General features: G+C 46.4%; 1 protein-coding gene across 2 annotated transcripts; it reads left to right on the top strand.

The window, feature by feature from the left end:
• Positions 1 to 6,405: 6,405 nt before the first annotated feature.
• On the top strand, positions 6,406 to 10,384 carry emc10 (ER membrane protein complex subunit 10). 2 transcript variants are annotated; one of them, XM_058048601.2, is made up of 8 exons: positions 6,406 to 6,572; positions 6,698 to 6,764; positions 7,074 to 7,186; positions 7,336 to 7,449; positions 7,545 to 7,729; positions 7,858 to 7,951; positions 8,911 to 9,008; positions 9,748 to 10,384. In XM_058048601.2, exons 1-7 carry the CDS (start codon positions 6,483 to 6,485, stop codon positions 8,995 to 8,997), a joined length of 750 nt encoding a protein of 249 aa, XP_057904584.2. In that variant the 5' UTR covers positions 6,406 to 6,482; the 3' UTR covers positions 8,998 to 9,008; positions 9,748 to 10,384. The 2 variants fall into 2 exon arrangements, with proteins under 2 accessions (XP_057904584.2, XP_057904583.2); XM_058048600.2 differs by lacking the exon at positions 8,911 to 9,008.
• The last annotated feature ends 4,022 nt before the right edge of the window (positions 10,385 to 14,406 follow it).

Raw genomic sequence — 14,406 nt, 5'->3', positions numbered from 1 at the left:
TGGAGGTCACTGCACAAGCTGTGGAAATGAGAGTGGAGCCACTAGACCAGTGGTGTACCTATTCCACTGAACTATATGGAACACAGCAGCGCTTAATAGACGACTTCCTGAATCTCATTCTTTATCACAACAGGACTTCTTCCTGCTCCCAGCACACAAAGCAAGCTCCCTGCAGGCATGCTTGGAATAACACGGATAACTCCCGACCACACAAATGGACAACAATGCCCACAGACGCACCAACATCTTGGGGAAGATCTCCCTAGAAGTGTGAAGGCGGTGCCTGCTGCTCGTTAAGAGCAATACATGTTTCAATGTTAGGTCTGAATACGGTCATCCCTCATTCATCACGGTTAAATCTGCTCCAGACCTGACAGTGATAAGTGAATTTCTGCAAAGTAGGATGCCTTATTATAAAAATGACATAAATCATCTTGAATGGCGATGGGATCCATACCAAAATGTACTCTATCGCACCCCTCCCGACCTGTCATCCTTTTTTGATTTTCTTTCCCAGACCCCCCTTATTGGACAAGTCTTTTATTGGTCGCAATCTCCCGCCATTATGGCGCCCCCGAGAGGCCGAGCAGCTGGCTTCATCCTGCTCTAATACGGAATTCTGGCCGAGGACAGATTCATATTCAAAAGGCTCTATATTTACAGCAGATGGGTATCAGTGGAATTACTGGCACTTGGAAGGTGGCCATATTGGGAGTGGGGAGGAGTGGGGAGGGGTGGGGGGGCATTATTACCAGGACACTTGACACACTCGTCCATGCCGACGTCAGGTGGCGAGTTAGCCTGACATTCTCCATCAGCCCGCATCACCCAGTGAGGAGATCATCACCTTCTATAAGAGGAGCCTGGTGACTCTTAGGCACGGAGGTCCCAGCGCTGATACGCCAACGTGGACACCTGTCGTTCCCGGACTTTGCAATCGTTGAACAACTTTGTAGGGTGGCGGGCCTTTCATCGTATTCCCAAGCGTGAAAAAGGAAGAGGATGAGATTGTTGGGGATTAAGAGAATATTTACCTGAACTGGAGGATCTCTGCATGCCAAAAGCGAGCAGGGGACTTTGTGGGAAAGTTTGGATGACCTACTTTAACGCTTCCGAGGCCAGAAGAGTGAATGGTTTTCACATTTTAAATGTTTTTTAATCTCATGAATATATAAAAGCTTTACGAAGTGAGCCGTGAAGACGAGCCAAAACATGAAGGCATCAAGTAATCAATGAAGACAAGTTCATCTGCAAAGCGTCTGCTGAAAGAGAATATGAAAGTCCGACGACTTACTTGAACTTTCTTTATGCTAACGCTTTTCACATTCCCTGGCTGGAAATTGAATAACCTGTGTTAAAGTTGGCCAAAGTTGATTTTTATATCTACTTTATTTCACAATATTCCGACTTTTGTGCTGGGGGGGGTGCGTTCCCAACTATTTCTACTTTCTTGATGACGGCGAGGCCACAGGGCCAGAATTCCAGCGGCTTTGGGATGCATGTGGCGACCAGGAAAAGAATTATGGCGTGTTTGGATTCCACTTACGGATTCTTCTCTCAAACACAAAGATGAAGATTTATGGAGAGGGACAGGGTTGGTGGAGTGGTGGGGGGGGGGTCTGGTTAGAGGCTTGGAGGAATAAAAGGGCTGTGAAGCAGAGGATTAGATTTTATGTCCTGGCTGCAAACTTTGCTGATGATTGGAATTCTTCCATTGTGCCAGTCGAGCTCATCCAACCTCAAAAGAGTGGAATTGCTACGTTTGGAATGTTTGCGAAACAAAAGGCTAAGCTGCAGCTCGACCTCTCCTCAATCCCAGAGGACGTTTTAGGAATAATAGTTCCACTTCACTTTGTTAATGACGCAGCAGTTGACTCGTCAACCCCCCCCCCCCGTTTTGGTTGTCTTCTGACAACCATCTGCCCGTGATCCATCAAGCGCTCGCCACATACCTGTGGGAACTGGATGACGGCCTGGGAATGAGGTAACGCTACGCTGGACCAGCTGTTGAGGCCCTGGCAGAAGTTAGCATTAGCCCAAAGCGGTCTACTGGGGACTTGAACATATAGAAGATCACAACAATGCACACTTTCAGGTTTCCCACACCAATTGTAATTGGGGCTAAGACTCAGGTTGGGGATTGGAGTTGGGGCTAGGGCTAGGGCTAGGGCTCTGGTTGGTGGTTGGTTGTTGGGGTTACGGTTGGGTGTTGGACTTGTGCCTAAGGCTCAGGTTGTTGGTTGGGGTAGGGGTTGGAGTTTGGGGCCAGGGCTCAGGTTGGTGGTTTGTAGTTGGGCTAGGGGTTTGGGGCTAGGACTCGGGTTGGTAGTTGGGGTTACAGTTGTCGTTGGAGTTGGGGACAGGGCTAGGATTGAGTTTGGGGCGAGGCTCAGGTTGGTGGTTGGTAGTTGGGGTTAGGGTTAAGGGTACCATCACAAAGCCATCCTCGCTGGTGGGCACTTCCGTACATTTTGAACATGAAAGATGTCAAAAGCAATCCAATGTAGCAACTATTTAAAACCAGGTGAGAAGCATGTGGAGGACTTGATTCTTGAATATAACATTTTAAGGAGCCGATTTAGATATAAGATCCCAGTTACACAAGAATCCCACCTCCATGGGGATCTACGAAAGGAACATTTTGGTCACCCGTGTTGCATTATTGTAGGACACCATCATCCCTCGCTTCCTTTGATGTACCGGTAGAAGCTAAGTTAGGCTGAACGCTGCATGAATGAATCCGTCTGGCAGGAACATCACCACAGCAGCCCAGTGACTCCATCCAAGAACGCTTTCACACCTTGAACACGTCTCACCTGCCAGGAGGAGGGATGACTCTTTTTAAGAGGTGTGACCAGCGAGTCTTCTCGCTGTATCCACCCGTCCTGCTCCTACAAACTATTCCTGGCCTTGTTTATTGGGGTGCGTGCTCCTTCCAGATCCCCTCCAGCGCCTCCTGGAGCCCCCCCCCCCCCAGACCACCGAGGGAGTCACATGGTCCAGCTGAGGGAGACGAGGGCAGAAGGCCTTCAAAGCTGACACGGTGTGATGAACTTCAAGAGGATAAGTGGTGCTGGGGCGGGGTTTACCATCAGCCGAGAAGACGGCGGTAATGTGGTGGCGGGAACCGGATACGCATGACGTGCAGACACTCGCAGGAGACACGTTGCAGGGTGACATTAACTCCAAAAAAGAAGAAAAGTCAGGAAAGTCTTCCGGGAAGATGAGCTTTGATTGGTTGGTGGGGTGGGGGTGGGGTGGGGGGTGTTGGTATTGGACGAGTCCACCTGCCTTGGCAGAGATCTTCTCCATCCTGTCTCCTCTCTGTCATCCTGCACATACATCTCCTCTCGGGTTTCAAGCCTGGCTCTGATTTACGCGCTCTGATGCATTTGTTGACAAAAGCGGCGGCGCATATTTCAGTCGCCATGACAGCTACACGACAAACATACATTGCGGCCCGGCACAGTCAAATGTCACTTCGCAGCGCCACGGTTATTCTACCATGTGACACATCTCATCTACCTCGACAGAGGACATGCTCATCATCATGCTCTTATTCTTTAGACCATAAATACTCCAGGACTAAACAAAGACCTCCTCCAATGCCAACAATCCTAATTTGTACATCTTCACGTGACTAGAAGGCATCCCGTATCGCCACCTGCCCGGTTATCAATAAGACATCGTACAGCACTGATAAAAGGCAACACCATAACTGAACCAAGACCAGTTTACAGACGGAGATGAAGATATAGATCCCGTTATCTCCTGCAAAGGTTGGAGGGGTTGTGTGAAAATGATTATTCCTTCAAAAGGGCGTGCACTACTCATCTGCAACCACTGGAGGCACCAAAGACAACATGACATCATCCATGGCAAGGGTGTCCAAGTGTGGCAAAGGGAGACATTTCTAATTATTATTATTATTTTTTTTTAAAAATTGTTCAAAAAATATAATTTAGTGATAAAACATTTTTAAAATCATTTTACAAGAATTAAATCAAATTATTAAACAGAAAAAGTTCTAATGTAATATTTTAGTTGCATAAAGTTCAGTTTTTCAAGACAAAATGTTATTGTTTAAAGTCTGAATATTAGGAGAAAAAAAACAAGTTGTATTTTTGGAAAATTAGGTTAGGGAAAAACTATATTTTGGGAAATAATTTGAAAATATTTCACGATTTACAAGAAGAAAGCCCAAACGATGGTAAATTTAAAACAGCACATATGGAAAAAAAGACACCAAATTACAAAAACCTGTCGTTTTATGAGAATAAAGTCAAAATATCATGAGAAAAAATATTCAAACTGAAAAAAGTGTCTTGACTTTTTGTTTTTTTAAGTCGTATTGTAACAATAAAACAAAAATCAGTCATAATATTTTCAAATAGTCATATTACAAATAAATATGAAGTTTATTTAAAAAAGTGGAATATTAAAACAGTAAAAAACCAAAAAAACAAAAGTGAAAAAAGACCAAAGACTAAACTTGATACAATTAGGCTAGACTGTAGTAGACGGTGTGCTGCGTTACAAAATATCAAATATATCCTTTCATTTTCCCTCGCCCTCGCTGGAAAAGGTTTGGACACCCTTGCTCAATGGGAACATTAATGGGCACCAGACAGGCATGGAAACAGGAGTTCCAGAACATTCAGAGAAATGTTTGTTAGTTATCCCCATCCAGATATTCATCTGTAGTACAAAAGTGCAACATCGATTGTTAAAATCACAAACAGAAGCGCATGAGTGAGTGGACCCTTGCGGGCCAATAGGAAGCCAGGCTGTGATGATGCTGTGGATCATAAAGGTGGTTGGGGGGGGGGGGGGGGGGTATTGTAAATGTTCCTTTGTCTGCTGGCAGCTTGGACCATCTTACCTGGCTGCTGAAGCTCGGGCATGTCCGTCAGTCACTGTCCTCTCAAAGCGTTGTCTCTCTTCTTCTTCTCGTCGTCTTGGGATGTGCCTCCACTTCCTCCTCCATGCCTTTTTATCACCTTAGCACCCCCACCTCACCCCAGCCCCCCCACCTCCTCCCTTCCAAGCGACAAGGCTGCCAGTCATTTCATCTTCTCGCCCCAGCTAGTCAGTGACAGAGTGCTTGTCACTCGAAACCTCGGCTTTGAGGAGCGTGAAGGCTCCTGGAGGGGGGGTGAAGGGAAGATCAGGGCCACGAGGAGGAGAACCTGCCTGCAGGAGGAGCCCCTCGTCCGCCCCCGCCGTGCTAATCAATCAAAGACGCGACACAGGGCCGAGGCGCTGGGATGTTTGTGTCTAAATAAACCGTGTAAAACGTCAAGAAAAGGAGCAGCTGTGGTGTCGTGTTCCTCGCGTTGCCGTCTCACAATCCCATTTGTTCTCCCATCAGTTTAAACTGTCAGCCTGGGGGGGGGGGGTCTTCTGGTCAAGGATGGAAGGAGGTCACTGACCTCTGGAGTTCTTTAAGGGGTGCATTGTACTCAACTATCAGAGAGGTATTGATTAGGCATTGTTTACATTTGTACTTACATGCTTACTGTGCTGAAGGTTCTACTACTTACTTTTTGTTGTTTAGAAGAACAAATTAACCACCGAGCTGCTCCCAGTGGTTGCTTCCAGAAGGGACGCACCCAGCTTGGTGAGAAGAGCAGTCCGGTTTGGTGGCTAAAGGTGTCAAAACATGACGGCGGATGTCTCATTTTCTACAACGCTGCACTTTCAACACCCAACAGAATCACAGACTCACGGCACTTTCCCTATAAAATCTACATATATCTTCAGACCAAGAATAGTAAAGTGGTGTTGAGGGAGGTGGTAATGCCCCACGGGTGACCAGATACTTCATCTCAGGTTCTGATGGACCTCACGGGTCGGCCGCCATGTTCTCCAGAGTAGAAGTTCCGTTTTAGGTGTTTAAAGTGGTGACATCATGCAGCAATGCGTCTCTCAGCTGTTGTACATCCCATAAAATGTGTTTATAACGCGTGATTCAGCACTCAGGAGCGAAATGCGAATCGTGACAAGTGACTGGAGACACATGGAAGGCATGTCGTCACGCCAGGTGTGGACCATTGGCCTTTGCAGGGCATATCGGCTTGGAGATCAGTGCACTTTCATAGTCCCGTCTGGACTTAAAAGCACCACATTGGCAGCAAATAAATATCTAGGCTTCAGCTGATGAAAAAAAAATACATTTGTGTTATTATACAGAGCGTGGTAGCATAGAAATGAGGTTGATGCCTTTATCTGGTCTCGTTGCGCCCTCTGCCGTCCAAAATAGGAAAGTGCTCTAATCGACAAGTTTTATGATTTGGATTCGTTCAGTTTACATAAGAGTTGTAAACCCTTAAACGGAGTGATTTAACTGTGTGCTTGAATTGATAATTTGTGACTCAATTCTCACCGGAAATAGAATTGACGACTGTTATTGTGAAGGACCACACAGGAAACAGTATACTGCGGCATTGTCTTTTAACGCCGGCACACATTCGAGCAACAAAATGAAGCCTTTACTTTCACTTCAAGCCGCAATTTCTTCTGCTTTACTGTTCGTGTGTGTCGACTTGGGCCTGTGTAATAACGGGAGAAGGGTAGGTGTGACGTGCCACGTTTAAAAAGTATACATGTCGTCGTGAATGAAGCGGCTACATTTGTTAGCCGATGTAGCTTTAGCCGTGTTTCGCTAGCTTGCTAACGGGGATGTTTTCATTCTCAGGTTGGAGATGTTTCGGACGCAGAACTCAGTGACTTCTCTTTTCCTCTAGAACATTCTTTTGAAGTTGGTGAGAATAAGTTTTGTTTTACTATATTACGTCACGTAATGAAGCGAATATTTGTGGGGAGAAAAGGTGAAACATTTACTGCTGCAGTTGCGAACTGACTTACCAGCTGTTCCCGGACCATCTTGGTGAAGTCTGTAAACCTGTTTTTAATTCTGTGTTTGTTCAATTGAATGAATGTCATAACTGGACTATGACGTCTCGTCCATTGGATTTTTGCCTCCCCTGGGTTGAGCCGTCGCCGCCATTTGAACGTGCCGTTAAGTGTGTGCACTCTACTTGAACTCTCGCGTGATCTTGGTCTGGTTCCAGATGACCTAGCCAAGTTCCAGGTGCGCGGATCCCTGGTGCTGCGAGCCGGGAGGGAACCCGGCGTGTCGCTAAGTCAGAGCCAGCTGTCTGAAGCCGACAGAGTCAAGCTGAAGGTCAATATGTGAGCCGTCCAATGTAGTGTTTTTCAACCCGGGCCTGTTTAGATGAACACAAAGCCAACATTTAATCACCAGTCTAACACACTTGACTGCATTTTTGATGGATGCAAACTCAGTGTATTGTTTTCTGGTCTCTGTTGTAGGAAGTGGCGGCAGTGGACGGTCTGTACCGAATCCGAGTGCCCCGGGTGTCCCTGCAGGCTGACAGACAGACGGAGCGGCAGATGGAAGGTTACCTCACCGCTTTTGTCAGAGCTGTACGTATTTCAAGCCAGAACATGCATCGATTAGTAAAACGACAACTGTTATTTTGGGCTCTAATATCGGCGATTGGTGTCAAATCAATCCCCAGTGCGCCATGGTGGAGTCCCACCTGAGCGACATCATCACCCTCCACACCGACGTATCGGGCTACCTCATCGGCGTCTCCATCGTTACCATGCCAGGAGCCTGCAGGGGCGCCGAGGTGGAGGACGAAGTGGATCTGGAAGTCTTCAACACCACGCTCGGTGTTATGGCCCCCGTCAACGCACCCGGGTCGGTCCCAGCTGGGTTTATTTCCCGCCTTTCATCGTCAGCACCGTGTTTGAGCGCCTTTCGGCACCGAGATGCTGCGTCTCTTTCGGGGCTTTGTTTGAACTCTAATTGGCAATTTTGCTCCGCAGACCTGAGACGGCTCTCTTCCTGGAGCGCATGGAGCAGGAGTCGGAGAAAAAAGGGAAGAATCCACAGGAGCAGAAATCTTTCTTTGCTAAATATGTAAGTGGTCCCAGTCCGCCTCCAGACGTCACTCAGTGCTCGGCAAGTTGATGAATAAATGAAAAGGCCTTTTTAGATCTTTCTCGGTGCGCTAGTGTTCGACACGTGTTAGGATGCAGCAGCGATCCTCAGAGCTTTGCCGTCTTTCCTCTTTCAGTTAAAACTCCACCGCTTTCCCTCGGCGCCGCACCGTCCCACAGAGTTAGTCTTCCTCAAATGCTTAAAAAAACAGTGATGCTTTGTTCGTGTAGCATGAAGCTCCCACAGTACAGAAAGCGTCCCATACATTCCGGCATCCAACATACCTGTTGGCCCTGTAGTTCATAGACAGAACCTACATTTGCATGTGGCTTGTGGTTCCAACTCCGTCCAGTAGATGGCATGGTAACTCGGCTTCTAAGCTGCTCTGCCAGAGAATAGGAGAAGGTTGCAGGAGGGATCAGTGCTGTCTGTGTCCAAACTTCCACTGAGGGCCACGTACTGAAATATCAACACGTGCAAAGCCCACTTTGATATTTTGTAGAAAAAACTGTATCTCGGCTTTGTGATAAAGGGGAAAAAACTTATTTTCACTTTTTGGACAACCATGACTTAGCGACTATGTGAGTAACCAGACCTTTTTTGGAGATGAACATGACAGTGTGTGTCGTCTTCTCAACAAGCAGCAGGTTTTCTGCGTGTAAAACTATATAAGTATTCTTTGTAAAATGTATTTTATTCATATTTTAGTGGATCTGGGATGTATTATTCAGATTTCCATGATTTAGTATGTGGAAAAGTACATTTCTGCTTTCGTCCCACTTTTGTAATGAATTAATGAAAACGTAGTTTGCTTTTGTTTCGCTGTGCCTGATGATGATGATGATGATGATGCCTGCTTGCCCCTCATCCACTCATGCCAGCCTGACTTGTCTGTGCGGTGCCTTGCGCTGACCCGGTGCTGCTGTGCTGTGTTTCAGTGGTATTTGATACTGGGAGGCGCTATCTTCCTCATGGCCACCAATTCGGCACAGCCCCCAGCAGGGGGAGGCAGAGAGCAGAGCTGATGCCCACCGAAGTACTGTGCTTAATTGTGGCTGCTTCTCTTCCTCCTCCTCTTCCTCATGTTAGCCTAATTCCCTCATCTGGTGGCTGCCGCCTTTAATCCCTAAACCGCAGAGAGTACCGGGCTCTCTACAAATATGTCCTTCAATAATCACAATCAGCTGTTGTGGTTAGCAGACAAAATGAAGGCAATTGCAGCCGCTGCATGTTTAATAGATTGCATGGATTAGGCCAGTGATTCCCAACCGTTGTGCCGTGGCAAATGAATGTGCCTTAAGAGATCATCAGGTGTCTAATCTGAGTTCTTATTCACTGGTCCGAAAAGTACAACAAATAATGCGTTTTTGTTCATCTATTGATGCCAGCAACGTGTAGTGACAGTTCATCAATATTTACTTTTACATTTCAATTCAAGTAAAATATAAAGTTCTGTGCTGTAAGATTTATCTTCAGTAGGATGTGACCGTATTACACACCTGATGATGATTTAAGGTACGGCATCGATTGAAGGGGGGGGGGCCACTATTTGAGGAAATTCACTACTTTCTAACTTTGACTCAATAATCTACTTTTTCCTCTACGCTCCTTCTCCCCGCATATTAGACGTTGCTTTTGCAGACACGGTGCCACGTCTTTACTAAAGCAGCAAGAAGCTAACGTGATCGTTCAGCATGTGTTCGTTTTTCCTTCCTGCTGAAGTCTGCAGAGTCTTGCCTGTTTATTCATTCACGCTCTTATTTTGTCTCTGCCAGTGGATGTACATCGTGCCTCTCGTCCTCTTCCTGATGATGTCCGGCGCTCAGGACCAGTCAGGGGGCGGAGCTGGGGGCGGAGCCGCCAACGGAGGGGGACGGTGATCTGACAAACTGATAACAAGTGATTGATTTTTGTTTTTTTCTTTGCAAATATTTTCAAGCGCTGTGAAGACGGGAGAATAAAGTATTTATTAACAACTGGCTGATTTGCCGTTCAGGATGTGCTAACACGACGGCTCCTGTCATAAACGGTGTTAATTTTAGAGCCGATAGCCGACTAAACATAGCTGGGATACGAAACAGGCTCGTCACTCCGGCCGGTGAGTGCTGGATTTTAGAGCCGATAGCCGACTAAACATAGCTGGGATACGAAACAGGCTCGTCACTCCGGCTGGTGAGTGCTGGAAGGCTGAGGATTCAAAACAGCAGGTTGGCTGGTTTACTTTAGGCTCAGATTGAATATCCCCGCTTGAAATGATGAGAGCTATGAAATAAATTGTGTGGCAAGATGACACCTATCAGCATCATAGCAGGCCTCAGATGCGTCATAAGTCTGCCCCCTAGTGGCTGAGAGCAACAGTTGATTCTGATATTGGTTACATTGTTTTTACTAAGCTTATGCAACCTTTAAAAAAAAATCCACATAATGTAACACAACTGCTCTTTTAATATAGGTATATCTTTTTAGGATATGGGATATTGTTTTTTGCCTTTTTACCAAAAAAAAAAAAAGAAAATCATGCTCCACATTGATGCTGTAAACACAGCATAAATCCAAATAAAAATGCCCTTAAAGTGTAAAAAAAAAAATTACAGTAAAAGCTAATTAGAAATAAATTAAAAATGACTCCCTTTAAAAAATAATATAAGTAAAAATGATTAATGTGTAAAATAAAATAAAATGACTTGAAGTGTAAACAATAAAAATAAAAAAGACTTTTCAGAACGCCTGCTGCAGAGCATGAGTGTCCAAATATTAGCCCGCAGCTAATATTCTGTTGGCCCAGACATATTTCACTCATATTTAATTGATTGTTGTAATAGTAGCAGAAAAGGTTGATGACAAGCTACAAGTGTTTGGGAGCCAGGAGGAATAGGTAGCACCAAATCTAAAAATCAATCAAACACTTTCCAACTTTCCCGTGGAACCCGATGACATCAACCATAGTCCTGATTGATGAATGTGCATGTATCCTACAGCAAGTATACAGCAGTGTATTTAAACCTGTGTATATTCAGGGTCACAACAGCCCTGCAAATCCTCAAGTCGGAAAATCCTGCCGTCCAGTCTGCGTATCCTTCTGCCTTCACGCCAGTCAGCCTGGCTGTTTTTAGTGCGCCTGTCCAACTGTGACAAATACTTGACGTTTATTTCGGGAGGCTCGGCGCTGCGCGTCAACACCTCGGTACCCTGCTGCCCGTCCAATCCGCAGCCACAGCCGCCACTGAACTTGCCCGCCGCCACCTGCACAGGGAAGCGGGCGACAATGGCGGGTGACAAATTCAGCCGTCAGGAAAGAGATACTCCTCTGCCGGCCGGGGTCAGGGGTCGCGGCACAGAGGGAGAGCGGGTTCTTGCTGTGATTAGGCTTTATTTTTACTGTCAATGCAGTCTTCTCTATTTTCACCGGTGTGCTATGCGGCGCCCAGCACTAACCCCGGTGCATCATGGGGGGGCTCTCGGCGTGGACACTGATGGATGTCTACCAGGAAGCCGAGAGACGACGACGCATGATTGTCGTACGTTGACGCAGGAAGGAACACACGTGCTGCTGTCGTCGCAACGCCGACAAAAACAATCATTGTAAGGTGACCCTATTTTTATTCGTGGAAACGCGCGTCACTATTTCATTTCCATTCATTAAATGTACTGTATGCCAAATACTACCTCCTGTACCACCTAAGACACTTGGTCGGAGTCCGCAGTTTCATTGGTGAAAAATATAAGAAAATATTGGCTCTTATTAACTCTCACTGGACAAAAAAATATGAAATATTAGCTTAGTCCGCTAAAGTCGGTCAATTTAATGGCAAAAACTATGAAAACCAAGACGTCCTGAAAAAGCAGGATATTTTGGTCACCCTGGGTAATTGAATGTATTGCCATATTTACCCCCCCTGCCCCCCCCCCCCACAAACAGTCACACTTCATTGGCATTTTACTCAGATTTTTTTTTCACATATATCTGCAGAAAAAAATCAGTAATCATTTATAAAAATGAAAAAATATATACTTAATAATGATAACGAAATGTACAGCATGCAGTACATGTACCGGCCCACAATTTCTACGTATCACTGATAATCTTTTTGCTGTATGTTGAGATTTTTTACATTGTTCTGCAGCAATTGAATGCACCATAGTTCACTAAAGTGAAAGCGAAAGTCCCATTCATTCATTCATTTTCTACTGCTTATCCTCACAAGGTGCTGGAACCTATCCCAGCTGTCTTGGGGCAAGAGGCGGGGTACACCCTGAACTGGTGGCCAGCCAATCCCAGGGCACATATAGACAAACAACCATTCACACTCACATTCATACCTATGGACAATGTGGAGTGGCTAATTAACCTAGCATGTTTTTGGAATGTGGGAGGAAACCGGAGTACCCGGAGAAAACCCACGCATGCACGGGGAGAACATGCAAACTCCACACAGAGATGGCCGAGGGTTCAAACGGACGCCACAGGGATTTGGTGATGTTGTGATGGCGGCAGCTTCACGTAAACTCAACCAACCAGCAACTTTGCCCAATCCCCGCACGTTTGAACTCATCAGTGTATTTTTCGCCAATGGGATTTGTCCCTGAGCAGCGCCGAAACATGCCATCCCATTCCATTCCATCCCACAGGGCACTGATGGGACCGGGACATCTGGAGGAGGTCATTAGTGGCCCCCATAATAATAACCAATAAAGGAGAATCACCATTTTGGCTGGCACAGCAACAGCAGAGTGCAGCAATACAGCAATGCAACGAGGTCGTCCATCTGCCGGGCAGCTGAGGGTGGCAGCAAGCATGCGGGCACCCTGCAGGCACCAAAGATTTAAGGCAGAGGAGAGCATGATGAAGTTTGGGGGGGCTGCATCTGTGACAGGCATAAATCTCCGGGTCCATATGGCTTAGAGAACATGTTAGGACAGGGGGCGGGGGGAGGGGGGTTAGCGGTGATTTAGGGATCTTTTACAAGGTTTACGTTGCACTAAACTAAAGAGGCCACTTACTCGTTTTCACCCTGTAAATCTGCGCCCATTCAGAACGCATTGTCCCCCCCGGCCCCTCCCCCCCACACGTCTTTACGAGAGCAAGCGCTTATATAAACAAGTAATTGTTTATAAAGCTTTAATGCCTTATAAACAATTACTTCACAAGCGCAAGCTAGCATGACCAACACGCCGGGGTCACAGCCAAGTGCACGTGTCCCAGCGGCGCTCAGCGGGGAAGTGAGCCGAGCGCCGCCACCTGGCCTGTCAATCAGCACCCGGCAGCTCAACCTTCCAGGGGCAAATTTTAACGCTCCCTGAAAAGCATCCCGCACGCTCACTTATCGCACTATACATTTCCCCATAGCGCCATCATGTTAACATGTAATCAGGCAACACGAGAGGCCTGCCAAGGCGCTAGCGGGGCCGCTAATGATCGCCGGGGGACGTTTGGACCCGGCCGCCGTAAACGCGGTCAAAGGTCACGACAATGCAGGGCAGCAGGTGCTTCCACTTCACTTCATGCTAACAGCGTGTCTTATAGGATGCTAACTGGGTGTCTTTCAGATTGCTAACCATGTGTCTTATTAGGTGCTAACAGCATGTCATATACCACCCTAAATATGTGTCTTATAGGAGGCTAAATGTACGATGCTAACCATGTGTCTTTAATAGAGGCTAAGTGTAGGACGCTAACCATGTGTCTTATAGGAGGCTAAGTGTAGGACGCTAACCATGTGTCTTATAGGAGGATAAATGTAGGACGCTAACCATGTGTCTTTAATAGAGGCTAAGTGTAGGACGCTAACCATGTGTCTTATAGGAGGCTAAGTGTAGGACGCTAACCATGTGTCGTATAGGAGGATAAATGTAGGACGCTAACCATGTGTCTTATAGGAGGCTAAGTGTAGGACGCTAACCATGTGTCTTATAGGAGGATAAATGTAGGACGCTAACCATGTGTCTTATAGGAGGCTAAGTGTAGGACGCTAACCATGTGTCTTATAGGAGGATAAATGTAGGACGCTAACCATGTGTCTTTAATAGAGGCTAAGTGTAGACGCTAACCATGTGTCTTATAGGAGGCTAAGTGTAGGACGCTAACCATGTGTCGTATAGGAGGATAAATGTAGGACGCTAACCATGTGTCTTATAGGAGGCTAAGTGTAGGACGCTAACCATGTGTCTTATAGGAGGCTAAATGTAGGACGCTAACCATGTGTCTTTAATAGAGGCTAAGTGTAGGACGCTAACCATGTGTCTTATAGGAGGCTAAGTGTAGGACGCTAACTATGTGTCTTATGGGACGCTAAGTGTAGGGCGCTAACCATGTGTCTTATGGGACACTAAGGGTAGGACGCTAACCATGTGTCTAATAGGAGGATAAGTGTTGGATGCTTACCATGCGTCTTATAGAGGCTAACCACGTGATGACTAGCATGTAAAGGTAATCT

This window comes from Doryrhamphus excisus, linkage group LG16 (assembly GCF_037039965.1).
Source record: "Doryrhamphus excisus strain RoL-2023G ecotype Guam linkage group LG16, RoL_Dexc_Guam_v1.1, whole genome shotgun sequence".
In the NCBI taxonomy this organism is placed as follows: Eukaryota; Metazoa; Chordata; class Actinopteri; order Syngnathiformes; family Syngnathidae; genus Doryrhamphus; species Doryrhamphus excisus.
This window is presented reverse-complemented; position numbering and strand designations above follow the sequence as displayed.